Source organism: Amphibalanus amphitrite, unplaced genomic scaffold (genome assembly GCF_019059575.1).
Source record: "Amphibalanus amphitrite isolate SeventyFive unplaced genomic scaffold, NRLGWU_Aamphi_draft 000210F_arrow, whole genome shotgun sequence".
NCBI lineage: Eukaryota > Metazoa > Arthropoda > Thecostraca > Balanomorpha > Balanidae > Amphibalanus > Amphibalanus amphitrite.
In genome coordinates this window covers 631,897-646,258 of record NW_024881705.1, presented here as the reverse complement: position 1 = coordinate 646,258, position 14,362 = coordinate 631,897, and the positions used below count along the sequence as shown (strand labels likewise).

General features: G+C 49.3%; 1 protein-coding gene across 1 annotated transcript; it reads right to left on the bottom strand.

The window, feature by feature from the left end:
• Positions 1 to 137: 137 nt before the first annotated feature.
• LOC122385145 (aquaporin-like) lies at positions 138 to 13,905 on the bottom strand. Its single transcript, XM_043373195.1, has 5 exons — positions 13,842 to 13,905; positions 9,261 to 9,899; positions 5,318 to 5,488; positions 4,947 to 5,027; positions 138 to 802 (listed from the first exon to the last, which is right to left on the bottom strand). Exons 2-5 carry the CDS (start codon positions 9,849 to 9,851, stop codon positions 563 to 565), a joined length of 1,083 nt encoding a protein of 360 aa, XP_043229130.1. The 5' UTR covers positions 9,852 to 9,899; positions 13,842 to 13,905; the 3' UTR covers positions 138 to 562.
• Positions 13,906 to 14,362: the final 457 nt, after the last annotated feature.

Below are 14,362 nucleotides of genomic sequence, written 5' to 3'. Positions count from 1 at the left end.
TTTTTGTGCTTATGTGTAGTAGGTATGTATATATTATGCCTTCGCAGTGCGCATATGCTATTAAGCTTAATTGAATCAAGCGAATCTTGAATAAGAACTTCACCTGGGTCGGCCATAACACTCATCCAATTCCGAATAGAATGAAGTTTATTTACAACCGTTATTGCAAGCGCAACACACTTAGCATAGCAATGAAGCACATTGTTGACACAGAAATGAATGTGAGATGTAATGCGGTTACATCTGTCGCGAATAGCGAAGGAATGTTATCATTTCATCTACATGATGAGATCGGATTGCCTGATGACTGGAACGATGAAGAAGCCATCGGCGAAAGACGTTGATATAGTGAATGCCGTTAGTCTGGGCACGCCTCACATATTCGATGCCGCTCGCTCATACACGACATGACTTTGGAAACTGGAAAGCCATCAAACCTTATGACTTTTTCCAAATATCAACATAATACTGTCAAACTCGATAGGAAGATGTCTTCTTTTTTCAAATTCCTACGAGATCTATCACGTGAACGCCCAAAGTTTCCGAAGCTGGCGCCGCCGCCTCAGTGTCGGCTGACGGTGGAGATATCCTCTGGCCCGGGGTGCTGAAGCAGCTCAGAGGTGGCCGCGCTCAGGCCGCTCAGGTCGCGGCCCAGGGACGAGGCGCCCCGGCTGACCGGCGGGCCGCCGCGCTTCCTCCGGAACGAGCGGTGCAGCAGCCGACCGTGGGGGGATGAGTCGTGCACGAACTCGTAGGTGAAGCCGCCCAGCAGGCCGCCGAACAGCGTGCCCACCCAGTACACCTGGAACGGGGACACACGGGGGTGTCAGGGGGTGTGAGGGGACACTTTACAGTCGAGCGGAGCGATACACCAGCACACCGGTCTAGGGGTTCGGGGGAGGGGGTGTAGTGCATTATTTCGACAGCCTGGGATCGTGAGGACTGAGGAGGGAATAACAGTGCTATTATAGTCCAAAATCCTCGGAAAGAGGCAGCGCGCTGGCTTCGAGTGTCTCCAGGGAAATGGCAGGGCTGGGTTACATCAGAAACCGCTCGTTGTGCCCCATTACACCGACCGATTTGGTGGCGTGAAATCGAACACCGGGCCATTTGGCAATCCTCGCTCCAGGGAACCGTGGTCTCAGGTGACTTGCACTTAGTAACGTGAGGCTTTAATATCTTTGGTTGATAACCATGATAATGATTTGGTGTGATATATCGTGCGTGTGAGTGGTTAATTATTTAACGCGATGTTATAGTTAAGTCATCGCTTTTGCATTGTAGAATGTGGGTAAACAAGGCATGCGAAAGACATTGTCTGTCATTGTCCAGGACGGGCTGTGTGCTGCTCGTGCAGCCGTAGGGAACGATTGTCCATCGCACTGGTGTGCGTCTGAATAATATGAACCAGTGAGGTTGTTGAATTTGGCACCTGTTAACTCGAGAACCGACACAGTCGACTGCCGACCATCGGCCAGCGCTTGAATTGGTGACAGCGAGCCAATAGACTCTCGACTCGATGAGCACGGCGACTCAAAACGTGGTGACTTCCAGTGGTCGACTCCATCTGCGCCGCCATGGCCTGGCTCTCAGCTTCGCTGGCCAACGCTGAGTTCCAGCGCTCTGCGGCCCGTGCTGAACCACTGACAAGGTCGACGTGGTGCTACCAGCGTGGCTCTGGGCCACCCTGTCGCCATCCGTCGCCGAGGACGCAGCCGCAGCCGCAGCCGCTGCTGACAGCTGTTCGCCGCCCGCCGAGGACCGTCCGCTGCCGGCGCCCGGCGGCACAGCCTACCCTCCGGGGGCCGACTCGCCGCGACCGAGCCGGTCCGGAGCTGGCAGACTGCCAAGGGGCCGCTGGCCGTGACCTGCGCGTGCTGCGGCTGACACACTGCCAAGGACTGCACAGTGCAGACGTCACCGAGCCGAGGGTCACTGCACAGTCGAGAAACTGAGTGAGGACTTCAATGAGGACGTGAGTGTTATGTAGACTGATTTTTTTTAGGATTTGATTGTATGCCGCATTATGCCGACATGATTAACTCTGACGGTTAACTGAAACAGAATCTCTACCTATGTAATTTAATGGGTAGCATAAGTTTGAGTCCCCCCCCCCCCCCAATGCAGTTTTAGGTAGTACGGTAGCAATGCCAAACAGTCGAAGATCATATATCCATATCATGTTGCGACCATCTATTGTAAGCTTTCCTGTCGAAATGAATCAATTTACATCAACCATTCATCTTACCTGTAGGGCGGGCGGGGGGGGGGGGGTGCTTTGCGGATGACATTAATCTTCAATTCCTGTCACTTTGGGCGTTCCAACCACAATGGATTCTAGACCAGTGTTGTTTTATGTCTGACCGCTTGTCGGCAGACATTTTTGCTGTATTGCAGATTGTATTGCATCTATACAACCTTGTCAGTCGGGAACGTCCCGTACCCTACGACCCTGCCAGTTCGCGGTGACCCTCCGACCCTGACCCCTCTACCAGGCTGAGACGGCCCTCTGACACGCTGTCAGCCCTGAGGTGACCGATCCTCCGACTCTGTCAATCGGGGACGGCCCTATCCTATGACCTTGCTTGCCGGGGCGCCCCGCTGTCATTCCTGAGTGACCTCTCCCTTCGACCCGCCCTCGGAGGTCGCCCGTCGCCGCGACGTCCGTCTCCCAGACACACACACACACACACACACACACACGGGGGCCATCGGGGGGACATTTGGGACGCCATTCACCGGAGATGTATGGCTCTCTGGCTATCAACACACCCGACCGTCGGCGGCTATTGTCCCGGCGATGGATGGGACGGGCGAGGCCCAGCTGCGCCGCGCCACGGCCCGCTGAATTACCGGACACTGGCCGTCGGTTCATCAAACGGGAGCGTTCAACAGCCCGTGTGGCTATCTGAGGTGGTAGGGTCAAGGGTGCTGCTGCATAGTACATTTAGACTGATCTGAGGTATACATATGAAGCGTCATATCGGCAAGGATATAATTGTTGCAAACATGCTTGCACAATACATATGTTCTCTGTTAAGATAATTTAGTATTAGCGGGTCAAGACTCATGACATTTACGGTCAAATTTGAAAGGTCAAAGTGGTAAATATGTTTGTTTTTTTAACTCAAAGCTAGTTGCCCACATAGCCGAACTCTAACCCGGCACCGCCTGGGCTAGTTCCGTACCCACGACAGCCTGGGGGGGTCGGATCCGACCCCCCCTCTGTTATCTCGAGAACCAATGGTCGTATCGAGCCCCGCGAGGCGGCGTTCGAAAGGTCTCTACGAGATCTTCCCAAAGCACTCTTAAGATTTTAAGATTGAGGTCAACTTTCGGGTCAAGGTTAGGTCAAAGGTCAAATTTAGGGGTTTTGCATGATTAGGCTTACGGACAGCGGAATCAATAGCTGCTGCTCGAAACTCACCAAAAATGACCTCAAAGGCCTAGTGAAGGTACCATGTGCGTATAGGGGTCATACTAAGTACGGGTCAAGGTCAGGTCAGGTCACGAAAGGTCACGGTTTTCACTTTCTGCTACATGGGCGTGCGACACATGTTTTATGGCTTATTTTTCACGCCGAATCCGATGGTAATGGTTATATGTGACCCCAGGTCACTGTGCTGGTGATAACTGTGCATTAAAAGCATAAAAAATCGTTTATACCATACATAACTGAACGAGGGCTAAGAAAAAAGTCAATTTTTCAACTTTTTATTTTTGACATAAAAATGCACTTTTCTAGACGAGCTTTGTCTCAGAAATCTAATGGTGCCATTTGTTTTCACATGCGATGTTCAGAAAGAAGTGCCTCTAATTCACGAAAATGCTTATGACGTCACCATGCCCTATTGCCCTATGCATGTTGGAACTATTTTTTACAATTTGGGGTAAAAAATCAAGATAGAAAGTTGAAATTTGGGGCATCTAATGTTCTAATAGAGCTCTACAACATATATTACGGTTTTTTGGAAATTCCCAAAATTTTGGATTTTATAAATATAGTTTTTTGAATTTTTAGGGGTGAAAAACGCATTTTATGGAAAATCCGAGATAGCCATTTTAAAGAACTCGTTGAGCTGCGTCTTTTCATGTCCTTAATTTGCAATTTGCCTTAAACCCTGATTTTTGGCGATTTTTTAAACATTTACCACTTTTTGACTAAAAACGCCATGTAGTTACATCACTAAAATCGATATATCTCAGAAATTTTTGGAAATGTTTTCTTAAAAATTGCACAGGAGACGTCAAATTGATGGGGGAGAAGGTATGCCAAGTTTCAAGTAGATAGCGAAAGCGGTTCATGAGTTATTCAAGAAAAACGGAGGGGGGGGGGGTCGGATCCGACCCCCCCCCCCAGGCGGTCGCGGGCTAAACATATCCATTCCACTCGCTGGTCTCAACAGACCGTGGTAACTTTAACCAGCCGCAGACGGCAGACTATCTTCGTCAGGGGAGTCGTGTATACAGCGCCGGAGCGTCACAAACTGAAACTCTCACCACTGGGAGTCTGATATTCTACCATCTGAGCTACGGGACGAACAAATTGCATTTCAATTATAACTGAGGAAGTTATTGGAAAGTGGCTCCCTGAAGAAGATGGATAATTCTATTTCGGGATGTAATTGAAACAGAAGGAGGCCTGTTTCAGGGAAAAGAGACCCAAAGGCCAAGTGATATCTCATGTTTTTAATTAATCAGATTGTATAATTTTCTCGACATGGCTATCGTTTACCATTGCTCGTCCGTTGAAAATTTTTCAGTTTCCGTATGTTATCTTAGCCATGTCATTGCTGCAGTTGATGTAGCAAGCGAATACCATGAAATTCAATGAGACATTTGACATTTATAAGGAGCATGGCCAAAGAGCATGGCCATTAATGTTGAAAATAAAAGGCTATATCATGACAGCTTTACCGAGTCAAATACCAGCATGTGTCGCTTACCCAGTGATCTCGCCAGACGTTATTCACCAGCGCCGGTCCCAGCGCCCGAGCCGGGTTCAGACACGCACCGGTCCTCTGGAACTGAAGGCAGCCAATGTTAGTTCCCCTGGGACATTCTCGCAAAAAAAGCTCATAATTAGGTTTAGGTACTGACATCAGTATTTCGTAGGGTGATAACATTTCATACGGCACGTATTATGACGCGTTCAAAAGATGCAGGGTGCTCAATAAAGGATGACATAAGTTAGACCATAGATAACATGAATAACATAACATGAACCAATTCATGTTATCTATGGTTAGACATAATGACATAAGAATGTCACCATGACATAAAGCCAATAATGTCTGAGGAATATCTGCCAAATTACCGCAAAGAGGACGCCGAGTCCGTAGGCCAGGCCGATGGAGAGCGCCTTGCAGCCGACGTCTGCCCGCACCGGGTCCAGAACGGCCAGAGTGGTCACCACGACCAGAAACGTGGCCAGAAACTCGACACCGAACGCCTGCGTCAGCGTGACGCCCTCAGCAACAGACAGAACCTGAGGGCAGGGCGGGCCAGGTCACGGTCAGGTCAGGGTGAGGCTGAGGGTCAGGGTGGGGTCAGAGTCAGGCCAGGGTCGGAACCAGCCAGTCAGAATCGGGTCAGGGTTATGGTCCAGGTCAGGTCAGTTCAGGGTCAGATCCAGGTCTGGTCAGAGTAGGTCAAGGTCAGGATCAGGTCAAGTCCAATGTCAGACCAAATAAAGCTGCAGGGATGGAGATAAGGTCAGACAAAACATATGTAAATTGGAAAGCATGTGTATCGTGCATTGCAGGTTGTATGCATTCGACAGTTGCCTTAAAAAGTGAATCATGAATTATGCTTACATTGAGTTTCCTTTAACATAAGTACGAAGTCTGCCCATCCAGTTACTTCGTACTCACCATGAATTTGGACTTTGCTAGCCATTCAAAAACACAAGCAGACTGACTTTGCTGCGTCACAGACGTTCATTACTCATTCACTCGTTCACACCGGCTAGACCTAGTTGAGATGGGTTTTCGCTCCTCAGTTCAATCAATATTGTAGGTGAGTAGGCAAACTCTGTTCCACATAGCTCATGCATTTTTCAATACATGAACCATTTAGGTTACACTGAAGAGCACTGAGAGCACTGATAGACCCACAACTGGGCGGGAAAGGGGAAATCTGAGACTGACAGAGCGTCCGAAATCTTCCCTGGATGCGACGTATGTGGCCTGATGATCATGTAAAAACTAGCCATAGGACATGTTTTTTCATTTATTGTGTTACGATTATATTGTTTTATGTTTGCCCTTAATGTAACTGTACAATGTAAATAGATGTTTCATAACTTAATCAATATATCGACGAATTACCTTCTACGAGGGGGTACCCAAAAGAAACGGGAATTGTTTCATATCTGTTCATTCACTGATCCCTACACATCGTCACTCATGTCATTCTTAAAGTACTCTCCCTGCGAGACAATGCACCTATGCAGACGCGTTTTCCAGCTCTCAAAGCAGCTCTGGAACTCTTGCAAGGTGATACCTTGCAGAGCCATCGTCGTTTTTGCTTTTACCTTATCAAAGTCGTCGAAATGGTTTCCCTTGAGGTCTTTTTCATTCTGGGGTCCAGGAAAAGGTCACAGGGTGCCAAATCCGGTGAATAGGGAGGGTGGATCCGTGGGGTCATGCATTTTTTGTCCAAAATTGTCTGACACTCAAGGCGGTGTGCGCTGGCACACTGTCGTGATGAAATCACCACTCCCCGCTTCGCCACCTGTCGGGGAGTTTTCGTCTCACCGTGTTTCACACACGCCGCAGAACGTCCAAGTAAAACGTCTGATTGGCAGTTTGACCAGGGAGGAACAATTTCCTTTTGCACACCTCCCTTTGCATCGAAAAAACAAATCAGCATTGTCTTGACATTTGAATTCACTTGGCAAGCTTTTTTGGGGCGCTTTTGGGATAACATTTGACCACTTTTGAAGTGCGAAAATCATTCATAAACCCGCGTCTTGCTCACGGCAGCATATTTGTATGCTACTTGAAGCATTGGAACCGTTTCAGTCGCGGACTTCCCCAGCAGGAAACAAAATTTCACAGATGTGCGTTGTTGCTCAGTTCCGCTATGCATAAAAAACGCCGGATCGGGCGGGAGTGCTTCAATAAATACGTGCACCACGCGGCCGCGCCTCTTTATTTCGTCACCTCACGGTGCAGACTAAGTCCCAGGGGCCAGACTGGTTTGCCCCTAGCAGGGCAATGCCGAGCTACAACTGGCTTGGCCTACAGAGAACGATTCCCGTTACTTTTGGGTACCCCCTCGTACAACAGTTAGGATGAACTTTACTTCATTTTACTTTATCTAAGGATATGTCTGCGTAGGCTTTTATTCCAGCCAGTATGTGCGTTGCTCTATTTATCAGGCCCAAGTTCTGAGCCAAACGACGCTCCTGTTAAAAGTTGGGCACTAGTGAAACATGGAACTGTACAGCTTAAGGCATTCGAACTCTGGAGCTTGACACAATAATGGCGAACAAAGTTTGTATCTTTCCTTGGGAATCACCTGGGCGGCTTGCTAACTTTGCAGTAGCGAGCAAGGGACTCACGTACGCTGGACTTGGAAGCGACTGGCAAAGTAAACCAGGATGCTGAATTATTTGTGGGCTCGACTGCCATCTTCTTGGGAATCAATTGTTTACTTTACTAGTACAAATGTGACAAACATTTTACAACAAGGCATTACAACAAATCAAAGATCGATATCCCTCGCGGGCCCGGGGGGGGGGCGTTTTTCGCCCCCCCTGGCGAATATTTGCGATAACTCCCGAACGCTTAGGGATAGGAAGGCGAAACTTTCAGTACCTTTTCTCCCATCAATTTGACATCTTCTGAAGTAAAAAATTTGGACCTAGCCCCCTTGATGACGTCACAAGGTCCATTTTTCTAGACCCCTGCACGGCAAACTTCGGCGTCACAGACGCAAACTTCAAATAGCTGCTAAAAATAGAGTTTTAGAGATAAAGACAAATTACGAGCACAGCTGTGTAGCGTTTGACCTAGAGAAAAATAGAAAAATAGTTTTGGTGACCTGAGGTCAGAGGTCAGGTCAACGACCCCGAAATGTGGTTTTAGTTTTTCGCAAATAACTTCGACAAAAATGGTCCTAGAGCTACGGCAGTGGTACCATCGCATTCGCCTTGTCAAGCCGCGTCGAATGATATATATTTTGTTCGGAAAAGGTCAAGTTTCATGTTGACCTCATGTGACCTCGAATGACCTCTGGTTGACCTTGACACATGAAAGGTCGTTTATGATGGATTTGTACCCGCTGATCACGAATCTGGCATCTATTTTCCTCTAAGCTTTCATTTAGAGCTTTCGGATGGCAAAATTGTCTTATTTATTATTACTAACTTGAATCAGTGAAATAGCCTCTAGCAGGGATACTCTTCTGTGACCTTGACCTTTGAGCAGCCTTGTATCGTAAGATGAACCACAAATAGGGAACTGATAAGCCTCAAAACATTTCAAAACATCTTGGAAGTTAGCACGCAAGATGTGCGAAAAAGTGCCAAGTTTGAGGTCAATTTTGAGCGTGACCTTGACATTGACTTTTGATTTGGAGCACATTTTCAGAATCCTCAGATTCTCTTCTTTCGTTTGACACCCAATTTTGCCGGTTTGATGCAGCCTGCCGTCCTCTAGAAGGCTTACTTTGAGATCACTACACATGTGCCGGTTTTGGCCTTTGACCTTGACCTCTGACCTTGAAAATTGACCTGAGGTCAAAAATTTTAGGTGCATTAGAATCGTCTCGTAAGGACCTTTCGTTTGGTATCGCTTTTGTTTCCGTAGCTCCCTTATTTACGGAGTTAGACAGGGGGGGCGAAAAACGCCCCCCCCCCCCCGGGCTGCGGTGGTTGGGATTACCCCCCGGGCCCGGCCGGGATATGAATAAACATTAACAGTTACGGCCTAAACGTGTTTACCCTCTATCTGTAGATTCTATATTAAAACATGCGTAGTATTTGTTTCGTAAAAATAACAAACCAGCAGTCTGGCTCCTTGGTTCGCCTGTTTTGGAGCTGGTTTACCATTCATGGCCGCCTAACCAGTTCAGAATATTTCGCTCTCGGCCCCTCGGTTTCGTTCTTCAGTCTAGACCCTTTCTCCCCTTCCCTCACACAGGTTCTTCCGTTCATCCCCTTCCCTCTCCTCCTCACCTGCGGCTGGTCGGGCCAGTCGGGCGGCATCAGACCTAAGACGATCAGCGCCCCTCCCTGCCCCCCTGCCGCTCACCTGGGGCTGGTCGGGCCAGTCGGGCGGGGTCAGCCCTAGCACGATCAGCGCGCCGGCCAGCGCGCCGGCCAGCTGCACGGTCACATAGGCGGACGCCCTCAGCGGAGAGATGTACCGGGTCACCAGCAGACTCAGCGTCACGGCCGGGTTGGTCTGGGCGCCCGACACGTTCCCGAAGCACTGGATCAGCGTGGCTGTGGTGAGGCAGTAGGCCAGGGCGAGTCGGACTGCCGCGCCACCGTCTGAGGTGGGAGGGCGGCACGGGGAAGAGCAGTTGGACGGGAGAGGGCTGCTCTCTGCACCCGGACTGGAGCTGTATGTGGTGTCTGTCCTTACTCCAGCTCCGCCGCCGCTGCCGACTCCGACTCCGACTCCGACTCCTGTGACTCCAACTCCACCCCCGCCGCATCCACCGAGGAAGATCATCAGCAGTAGCGACGCCAGAAACTCCGCCCGGAGCGCCTTCCAGAACTTGGGCGAGCGCACCTCTTCGCGGAAACTGAACTCCTGTGGCAGCGACTCGAGGTAGCGGAGCATCAGCTCGACGGGCGTGAGGGCCGCTTCTGAGGAGCTCTCCAGGCCGCCTGCCATCTGGGGGCCGGTGGACGAACTAAGCAGCCAGACGAGAGGGGTGCTAATCTGAAACGGAAAGACGGAAACGGGCTTAGTACGCTCATTAGCTTGGAAGTAGAGGCGGGTGTATTTCAGAAGCTGCTGTGAAGATTGAGAGGACGTGTTTTCTCTCCTATCTTGATGTTTCTGTTAGCTGCTTTCCGTGCGTCATTTAGTGGAGCTTTAATCCCTCCCTCGGCTTTCATCTTGTAGTTAAAGTGTTGTGCCTTGTCACTCACTGCAGAGACGTAGTGTGTTTCCGGATGTCTTGTTAATGGAACGCTGCAGTCACACTAAACACATCCTGCTATCTAGAAGCATAAGCGCCGATGAAAGAACCCACACGAAAAATAAGAAGGTTGAATTACAAATTGTCGTAATTATTTAAGTTACGATAATTTGGAGTAATCCATTCAGACTGATGACCTGAAATCCACAACACTCTCCTGCTTGAATTTTGAGATCATTTATGATCAAACTTGTCAGAAAGATATTTCTCCGACTTACTTTCGACCTGGCTGAGGAAATTTCTTAATATCAGAAGAAATGTCTTCAAGATATTTTGTCATTTTTTTTACTGCCTCTCTGTGTGAACATTCGTTTGGAAGTTTTCCAGGAGTATCGACTGCTGAATCTCCTAAGCCGATGAGAGGCTGGCCGAATACCCCGTCCGAACTCCGGACCAGGGCAAAAGCAAAATACAGGCATAGTCCATTGTCACCGGATAAAGCGATAGTGGAGAGCGCTGTTCGATAACACTTACCAAGTTTGACGGCAGTTTGGCACTATAAGGAAACTTGTTCACGTTCGCGTGCCGAACTCCCGAATCGCGGTCCGATCATAAAAATAATGATCTGCCTTTAGTCGTTCATTTTTAGAACCTCGTCCAAAAATGTGGAAATGCTCTTATAATCGATTGAGGTAATGTCTGATGATTGTTTTTAAGAGGCGACATCCTGCGAATTATCTCTGTAGGGTTCAGACTAGGACATCTAATAATGCGTTGCACAATGTTCATGATACTGAGGCTTTGAAAAGTGTCATCCGTTCAAAATCGCAGAACGAAAGCACAATGATGTGGGTTTCAGTCACGAGTAAGTGCGCTTAACTCACCCACCCCAGCAAAAACGGTTTGGACTGTTAAAACCGACTCAACCCGTTCGATAATGACTAAAACAGGGTGCTGGATGCATAGAAATGCGTACGTACTTACTACCTGCCTATATTGGTTAACTATGTGGGCACGTAGCTAACTAAAAATGCCTTCAGGTCTTAGCATCTGCACATCTTAGGGGCTCTCACTGTTCAAAGTTGGACTATAGGCACGATGCAGTCACGCTTTCAGTTTTAGATGCATGTGCGCCACAGCAAAGTTGCTGAATAGCGTCATTCTGTATTCAGATTGTCCCTCCGCTATCTGGAAACTGAGCGTTGCGCAGCACAGCAAGGTTTTTAAAGTTCCTCGGGGCAATCTGATTATCTGGTTTTGATGATACACTATGCCAGGGTCATTTGTAAGTGCAAGCAGAGTTACAGAGCGCCAGTGAGATGTTTTAAAACAAGCGCAAGCACCGGCATTCTTTCAATATTTTCTTATATTGTTTCTGTGTCAGCTCCTTATTCCTTTGTTTTCACTGGGTTCACGTTAGGCCGTTGAGGTCATACGGCTGCCGTAACGAGTGCCAGGTTTTCATGCACCCGGTGTCCTAATCGGGCGTAGGTCAGCTCTGGCCAGTGGCCAGTCTTATGAGCGATGGCCATTGGCCCCCGGCTGATGATGGCACACTGTGCTGAGTGTGATGACTGATGGATGATGATGGCATATTGTGCTGAATATGATGGCTGCCGGTGGATAACGACACTGTGCTGAATGTGATAGTTGATGAGACGACAGACGTGACAGGTGATGAGTTTTGAGGCAACAGACAGTCAACACTGTTGACTGTGACAGTGGTGGCCCATCTCGCAGCAACATCAGACAGCCCGGGTGCTTTTTTCACATCAGCTACAGTCGAGGCAGCCCAGTTCGCACCATCAGAGGCACCCAGCCGGGCGGCGGCCCGTCTCAGTGACAGCCAGGCCAGAAAATGAGGGTCATCTGACGGCCGGAAAGTGACGGTAATGGTCACCGGAGAACTGTGATGTTACTGACACGTCCGACCACAGACCGGCCGTGACGAGGAGTACGGAGCGTGGCTCGCATTTGGAGACCATTACCGCTACAGGCTGCACTGTCACAATCTATAAATGCATTAGCTCCAAGGAAAATACCTTTAGTGTTTCGTAAATGAAATTGTTGTTATGAAAGTTGATACTATGGGCTGATTCGTCCGTACGTATAGAAACTAAGTCGTTCATCGAAAGGCCAAAATCGCGTTTCCGCCAACGTTCGATCCTGTCAGGCGGGGTCAGTTTATCAACAGGCCGGTAGTCGCGTCCGTCGCCGCCGATCGTTCCTAAACGCCTCTAACGACGGTCCATCGCCGGCCGCGCGTGACACATGGAGACGACCAAGTGGCCGCACTCGCAAAAACCAATAGCTATTCATAAGGGTCATTCCCATTCGGGAAGTATTAGCGGCTTGGCTGCTACAAACGAGGCGGATCACTCGCCATTTGCCCTGGTATGGCGCAGGCATAAGGAGGCGGCACACTCCACAAAACGAACTCTGTAGCCGGTGCTAAAGAAAAGCGCGCGGCTGAAATGTAAAAAATATAGAACATATATACTTATGCATTTAACAGACGGCCCGACAAAGCGGCTTACTCGAAAGTGCAAGAGTAAAGCCATTTAGCACTTAGAGCAAACGTAAAAGCCTGCAAAAGACTGAAAATGAAATTTTAGAAAATCGTTTATGATGCCCGACCTAAGACTAGCCCTTCATCCTGCTCCAGTTACGTTCATGCAATTCTGCAATTTTGCCCGGCTAGGTATGTGTCATGCGGAACAGCATCCATCAGGCGCTATACTGTAGAGACATTTGTTGGTGGATATGAGAACTGAGAGCCTTGCGGAACAGCATGCATCAGGCGCTATACTGTGGAGCCATCTGTTGGTGGATATGAGAACTGAGAGCCTTGCGGAACAGCATGCATCCGGCGTTATGCTGTAGAGATATCTGTTGGTGGATATGAGAACTGAGAGCCTTGCGGAACAGCATGCATCAGGCGCTATACTGTGGAGCCATCTGTTGTTTAGTATGAGAAGCAAGAGCCCTGCGGAGCTGCATGCATCAGATTCAGGCGTTTAACCGTAGGGACATCTGTCGGTGAATATGAGAACTACGTGTCGTGCGGAACAGCATGCATCAGGCGTTATACTATGAAGACATCTGTTGGTGGATATGAGAACTAACTATGTGTCTTGCGGAACAGCATGCATTAGGCGCTATACTGTAGAGCCATCTTTGGTGGATATGAGAACTGAGGGCCTTGCGGAACAGCATGCATCAGGCGTTTAACCGTAGGGACATCTGTCGGTGAATATGAGAACTACGTGTCGTGCGGAACAGCATGCATCAGGCGTTATACTATGAAGACATCTGTTGGTGGATATGAGAACTAACTATGTGTCTTGCGGAACAGCATGCATCAGGCGCTATACTGTAGAGCCATCTTTGGTGGATATGAGAACTGAGGGCCTTGCGGAACAGCATGCATCAGGCGTTTAACCGTAGGGACATCTGTCGGTGAATATGAGAACTACGTGTCGTGCGGAACAGCATGCATCAGGCGTTATACTAAGAAGCCATCTGTCGGTGGACATGAGAACTATTAATGTGTATTGCGGAACAGCATGCATCAGGCGTTACGCCGAAGAGCTATCTGCTGGCGACTACCGGAACCGAAGTGCGATACGGGACAGCATGGATCAGGCGTTACATTCTGCAGCCATCTATCGGTGGATATGATAACTAACTTCGCGGATGCCCTCTCCGTCAACTCCCGGCCGGCCCCACCCTCGGCTCACCTGTCCGTGCCGTCGCTCTGTTGTTCCCGTCCCGCGAGTGTCCGCACCCCCGTGTGTCGACGGCGCTACTGACCGTCGGTCGTGTCGGCAGCCTGTGGTCACCGTCGGCCGCCGACGCCGACGACCGTCGGAGCGCGACGGTCACGGGCTGCCGGCGAGCGCCGACGGGCGGAGCGTCGGCCGACGGGGGCAGAGGGGTCGGCGGGTCGGCGAGAGCGACGGAAAGAGTGGCAGGAGAGACCGGCACGGCCGATGGGTAGACGTTTAGAAGCGCTTGTGGTAGTCGACCACGTTACTGGGACAATTAAATCTAATGACGTTAACGAGTGAAAAAGAGCGTATGCTGTTCGATGAATGGAGATGAAGATAGGGGAAACACCTGCGAGTTTGTTGATGGAAAGCCGTGTCAAACTTGTGGATACCCATCCGAAGTTCATAGCACTGAGTTGCGTTTCTTACAATTGCGTCTAATGTAACTAACTATGACGCTTTCAGTTTTGATTGTTGAATGGTGCCAGGTG